Source organism: Sinocyclocheilus grahami, unplaced genomic scaffold, assembly GCF_001515645.1.
Source record: "Sinocyclocheilus grahami isolate Dianchi unplaced genomic scaffold, SAMN03320097.WGS_v1.1 scaffold178.1, whole genome shotgun sequence".
NCBI lineage: Eukaryota > Metazoa > Chordata > Actinopteri > Cypriniformes > Cyprinidae > Sinocyclocheilus > Sinocyclocheilus grahami.
The window spans coordinates 1,854,549-1,861,202 of NW_015505357.1; the positions used below are offsets into that span (position 1 = coordinate 1,854,549).

The following is a 6,654-nucleotide window of genomic DNA, read 5'->3' on the forward strand; positions in this document are numbered from 1 at the left end:
GCTGCTAGATTATCCAAAAAAACAACCTGAGAGCAAGTGTGCAAGAGAGCAGGACCCGTGTGCGTCACAGCAGTACATGTACAAGTCATGTTTTAAATTATATTAAAGGTATAGTTTACTGAAAATAAAGGGTTTAGCGAGTCATTACAGATAAGTGGTTTGACTAACAGGGATGGCGAGACTGTTTTGATATGCAGTTCATACATTCAAATCTATATTTACATGAATAAATAAAACCACAACTTATGTATACCTACACAAAATGATAGCTTTTCTCATTATACAAGACATCATTCTTCAAAACACTGGGGGGAAAAAAGACCTTAAAACTCAAAACAGGTAAAAAGTAGCAGATTTTGAGCGCTCTTGGATGAATGTACAAATAAATGCCACAAATTCGACTTGCTCTCAAGTTGGTACACGAATCACCTGCGACTACAATAACTTGTGTGAATGACACAAACTTTTAACAAATCAAAGCCAATATGTCCACTGATGAAATAAAGAAGGACTGGTCATTTCAAATAAAGAGGGCACCACACGTGCTTCCAAACAACAGACAGGAAGATGAAGACGATTGGTTGAAGTCAGAGAGCAATATGAGAGATAACTTAAAGGGGCAGTACCCTTTTAAACAAATGTATAAGCTTCCCAAGTTGAACTGAACTCATAGAATCAATTCTATTGAGAGAGGACCGTATTGCCATCATGGAGTGCTCTAACAAGGAGAAACTAGAGGGACGCCTAGTCAAACTTTGTCGAATTATCTGACAGGCTCAGAGCAGGGCTTTGACAATTAATTTCCTCGCACAAACAAGAGGCTCAAGTGAACATCTGACCTCAGGAGAGTAAAAATACAAAACTAAAACTGATATAATTGATGTGAGAGCCGAGGATAAAGGGATTATTTATCTATTAGGTGAACTAACTTTTCTGAACTAGTATTTAATAATCATTATTAGTTTAAATAAGGAGAGAGGTGATTTCTGGAAAGACATATCGCTCTCGGCTGTGTTCTTGGACAATAATACATCCATAGCTGCGTCATACGGTCGGAAAAATTTGCAGGAAAACTTAAAAGGAGCGATCGCAAGCAGTGACTGTGTAATGCATCTACACATTTCTCGTGAAAAAGCAGCTTTAAATGTGCATTTTGGGAATGAAAGACTAATAAACGTGCAAATGGGATGTGTAATCTTGCTGTTATTTTAATAACAAAGGCCCTTTTTATGAAATTTAAAAGTGTACTGTCTCTTTAAATCCCTTTCTAATAGATAATAGATTATGCTCTTCCCCTTCCTGTCCCCACTCTGCTGGCATGGTCTCTTGCTCTCTAGCCTGATTTGGCCCCAACCAGAGCCATGAGTCCGTCCGTGCTCATGGACTTGGGACGCTCCAGAGGGAAGCCGAGCGCTCTGCTCCACACCAGCTGAGAGAGGACACCCAAAGCTCGGGATACGCCAAACAACACAGTGTAATAGTTCATCTCAGTCATGCCATAATACTGCAAAACACAATAGTAAAAACAGGAGATGATGAACACAGCAAGCAGAAAAAATATGTAAACTGTATAAATAGAAAAAGCGGGAGAAAGGAAAGAAACTAATGTGATATTAGTGCAACCAAATATTCAATGTTTTTTTTTTTTATATACGTGACCCTGGACCACAAAACCAGTCATAAGGGTCAAATTTTTGAAATTGAAATAATCTGAAAGCAGAATAAATAAGCTTTCCATTGATGTATGGTTTGTTAGGATAGAAAAATATTTCGCAGAGATACAGCTATTTGAAAAAATCTAAATATTGAGAAAATCGCCTTTAAAGTTGTCCAAATGAAAAAGTTTGATTTTGTTGTCCTTACTAATCAAAAATTCAGTTTTTATATATTTACGATAGGAAATGTACAAAATATCTTCATGGAACATATAACATCCTAATGATTTTTGGCATAAAAGAAAAATCGATAATTTTGACCCATACAATGTATTGTTGGCTATTGCTACAAATATACCCGTGCGTTTTGTGCTCCAGGGTCACATATGGTCAGTTTAAATAAAGGTTCAATATGTTTAAATAATTTTATTAATAGTATACTATAAATAAAACAATTACATTTTTATACATTTTAAACTATTAATGTTATCAAGCATTTTGATACTTGTATAAAAACATTTATTTTATATTAAAAAAATTATATTTAATAATAAAGAAACATAATATACATATGTAAATATATTTCACAAAATATTAAATTAATCTACATTACATATTTTAAAATATAAATATATTACATATATAGTGTATATATGTCAGAGTATGTAAAGAATAACTGAACAAGATAAATAATTTACAGAAAAGGCACACATATGAGATGTGTTAGGTGCACTTGACAAAAATAACACAGATCCACGGTAAAACACTTTTAATTATAAATTAATATGTATTATTGGCTGGTTTCTAGTGACTTACTTGTAACAGGACTCCGCTGTGTGCATCTACATTGGGCCAGGGGTTCTTGGCCTTGCCCTGTTCCAGAAGCACGTTGGGTACGATCTTGTAGAGTTGAGCTACCAGCTTGAACATGGGGTCATTGGGAAGGTGCTTGAGGGCAAACTCACGCTGACAGGTATAGCGAGGATCTGTCTTCCTCAGAACAGCGTGGCCATAGCCTGGCACCACCTGAATAATGACAAGACACAAACGAACATAATCATCCATATTATTTTGATCAATCTGCATTCTGTTTTTGTGTTGATGCATTTCCTATTGAGTTGAGATATATCAAAAGCACTCACTCTGCCTGATTTGAGTGTGTTCCAAATGTAATCTCTCATTTTCTCATCAGACACCTCGCCACCGAGCTCCTTCTGCAGGGCTGTCAGCCACACCAGCACCTCCTACAGGACAGAGGAGGAAATGTAAGAAATGCAAAGCTGGTTAGTATTTCATAACCATGTCCTGTGCAACACTAAGCACATTAAATCTCAAACCTGATTGGCCAGTCCGTGCAGGGGTCCAGCCAGGCCATTCATAGCAGCGCTGAAGGAGAGGTAGGGGTCGGACAGGGCGCTGCCTACCAGGTGACTAGCGTGCGCACTGACGTTTCCACCCTCATGGTCGCTGGAAAGAAAAAAAAGCACACAAAAAGGATAAGGTTACGGTCAAAGGACACTAAACTAGATAAGACTAGTAAACTAACACAACCGCAAGAGGGCAGACTTTATTCACTTATCGAAAACAGTCATTCCTCTTCCCCTTTCTTTCTTAACAAAAGATGTACACTAGCAGGTTGAGTGTTTTCTCGCTGACTGAACAAAATCTGCACAGTCTACAGTCACTGATCAAAGGGAGACAGAAAGACATCAATAAACCATCAAGCACCACACAATAACTTTTCAAAATTAAAGTGCATGATGTTTGAAAGTTTAGCATTATTAACTATCAAGGGAGAATTGCTGGGAACCATTTGGGTCACTTATTTTGACTATTTATAGAAAATGGTCTAAGGGGGAAAAATATTATATATAAAACTCTTAATACTTTCTAACTCTTATAAAAGCACTTCAATTGCATCCACTTAATAGGCAATAAAAGTGATAACTGGCTTTGATAGCACAGATTGCAGGTCTCATTGGTCCAAAGTCCCATTCCACATAGCTGTATATTAAACATCAAATAACCAATTATCTTGATAAATCTGTCAATTATTTATTAATCCACAGCTTGATCGATGGTAGCTGCAGCCCTAGAAAATTACTAGACACTGCTAACTTGTCAAGCTGGGTATAGCATGGAAAGCAGATTGTTTGCATTTAAGTTTACACCAATGCTCTTCCTTTTTTGGTTCAGATAGTAGCAGCTCTTCTACAAATAGCCAATTTGCAGTATTGCACTTGTGGCCTCAAAGATCCAGTTTGATAACAGACATCAGATGCATTCAGGTCTCCCAGCAGGGCTGAAAACAAGCTTCACTAACGTGCTTTTCTCCCTGAGGATGAGGTAAAAATCTTGACTCTTCATAGAGAAGACAGATTTTCTGAGAGTAATCACAAAGGTTAAAAGTCCAAGCCGATCTCATTCCTAACGACTGCCTCGAATGAACCAGTGCAGGAGGAGTTTGTGATGAACGAGTCAGCGAGTTTGTAGGTCATCACCTGTGGATGGTGAGGTAGAGCCTCATGAGTTCTGTGAACTGTGGATCGCTGTAGCCCAGCATGTTGGTGAAGTTGTGTGACCAGTCCAGGTTGGAGTCGATGGCGCCGATGCTGCTTCCTTCACGGTACAAATTACGGTAGATCTTAGCTGCCACGCAGGGGAGCTTGGCGATCAAGTCCATGGAGTCCTCGTACACAAACTGCACAGAGATGGCATGAATTCTTGTGAATAACTCACTTTACATAGCAAATAAATATCTTAGGAGTTGTTTTAGTCATAGTATTTATCGTTACACACTTCACCTTTAAAGTGTCTAGCACAAATATTTTCAGTGACTCACCTCCCAGTACTTGGCCTTGTTAACTCCCTCAGAGTACGCCCGAGCGAAACTGCTCTCGCTGTTCAGAGCCGTGACGGCAGCACTGAACTGAGACATGGGGAGGGCAAACTCACGCTGACAGGTATAGCGAGGATCTGTCTTCCTCAGAACAGCGTGGCCATAGCCTGGCACCACCTGAATAATGACAAGACACAAACGAACATAATCATCCATATTATTTTGATCAATCTGCATTCTGTTTTTGTGTTGATGCATTTCCTATTGAGTTGAGATATATCAAAAGCACTCACTCTGCCTGATTTGAGTGTGTTCCAAATGTAATCTCTCATTTTCTCATCAGACACCTCGCCACCGAGCTCCTTCTGCAGGGCTGTCAGCCACACCAGCACCTCCTACAGGACAGAGGAGGAAATGTAAGAAATGCAAAGCTGGTTAGTATTTCATAACCATGTCCTGTGCAACACTAAGCACATTAAATCTCAAACCTGATTGGCCAGTCCGTGCAGGGGTCCAGCCAGGCCATTCATAGCAGCGCTGAAGGAGAGGTAGGGGTCGGACAGGGCGCTGCCTACCAGGTGACTAGCGTGCGCACTGACGTTTCCACCCTCATGGTCGCTGGAAAGAAAAAAAAGCACACAAAAAGGATAAGGTTACAGTCAAAGGACACTAAACTAGATAAGACTAGTAAACTAACACAACCGCAAGAGGGCAGACTTTATTCACTTATCGAAAACAGTCATTCCTCTTCCCCTTTCTTTCTTAACAAAAGATGTACACTAGCAGGTTGAGTGTTTTCTCGCTGACTGAACAAAATCTGCACAGTCTACAGTCACTGATCAAAGGGAGACAGAAAGACATCAATAAACCATCAAGCACCACACAATAACTTTTCAAAATTAAAGTGCATGATGTTTGAAAGTTTAGCATTATTAACTATCAAGGGAGAATTGCTGGGAACCATTTGGGTCACTTATTTTGACTATTTATAGAAAATGGTTTAAGGGGGAAAAATATTATATATAAAACTCTTAATACTTTCTAACTCTTATAAAAGCACTTCAATTGCATCCACTTAATAGGCAATAAAAGTGATAACTGGCTTTGATAGCACAGATTGCAGGTCTCATTGGTCCAAAGTCCCATTCCACATAGCTGTATATTAAACATCAAATAACCAATTATCTTGATAAATCTGTCAATTATTTATTAATCCACAGCTTGATCGATGGTAGCTGCAGCCCTAGAAAATTACTAGACACTGCTAACTTGTCAAGCTGGGTATAGCATGGAAAGCAGATTGTTTGCATTTAAGTTTACACCAATGCTCTTCCTTTTTTGGTTCAGATAGTAGCAGCTCTTCTACAAATAGCCAATTTGCAGTATTGCACTTGTGGCCTCAAAGATCCAGTTTGATAACAGACATCAGATGCATTCAGGTCTCCCAGCAGGGCTGAAAACAAGCTTCACTAACGTGCTTTTCTCCCTGAGGATGAGGTAAAAATCTTGACTCTTCATAGAGAAGACAGATTTTCTGAGAGTAATCACAAAGGTTAAAAGTCCAAGCCGATCTCATTCCTAACGACTGCCTCGAATGAACCAGTGCAGGAGGAGTTTGTGATGAACGAGTCAGCGAGTTTGTAGGTCATCACCTGTGGATGGTGAGGTAGAGCCTCATGAGTTCTGTGAACTGTGGATCGCTGTAGCCCAGCATGTTGGTGAAGTTGTGTGACCAGTCCAGGTTGGAGTCGATGGCGCCGATGCTGCTTCCTTCACGGTACAAATTACGGTAGATCTTAGCTGCCACGCAGGGGAGCTTGGCGATCAAGTCCATGGAGTCCTCGTACACAAACTGCACAGAGATGGCATGAATTCTTGTGAATAACTCACTTTACATAGCAAATAAATATCTTAGGAGTTGTTTTAGTCATAGTATTTATCGTTACACACTTCACCTTTAAAGTGTCTAGCACAAATATTTTCAGTGACTCACCTCCCAGTACTTGGCCTTGTTAACTCCCTCAGAGTACGCCCGAGCGAAACTGCTCTCGCTGTTCAGAGCCGTGACGGCAGCACTGAACTGAGACATGGGGTGCAGGTTGGTGGGGAAGTTGTCCAGCATGGTGACCACGTGAGAGGGAAGGGCCGCACGCTTAGCCC

General features: G+C 39.9%; 1 protein-coding gene across 1 annotated transcript in view; it reads right to left on the reverse strand.

The window, feature by feature from the left end:
* Positions 1 to 130: 130 nt before the first annotated feature.
* The window catches only part of cs (citrate synthase), a 19,375-nt gene continuing 12,851 nt past the window's right edge, over positions 131 to 6,654 (reverse strand). The window contains exons 8-11 of the mRNA XM_016283931.1: positions 4,983 to 5,112; positions 4,788 to 4,889; positions 2,472 to 2,681; positions 131 to 1,504 (exon numbers count right to left, since the gene is read on the reverse strand). Of these exons, the coding sequence (XP_016139417.1) occupies positions 1,334 to 1,504; positions 2,472 to 2,681; positions 4,788 to 4,889; positions 4,983 to 5,112 (613 nt within the window). The 3' untranslated portion in view covers positions 131 to 1,333. The remainder of the gene's footprint in view (positions 1,505 to 2,471; positions 2,682 to 4,787; positions 4,890 to 4,982; positions 5,113 to 6,654) is intronic.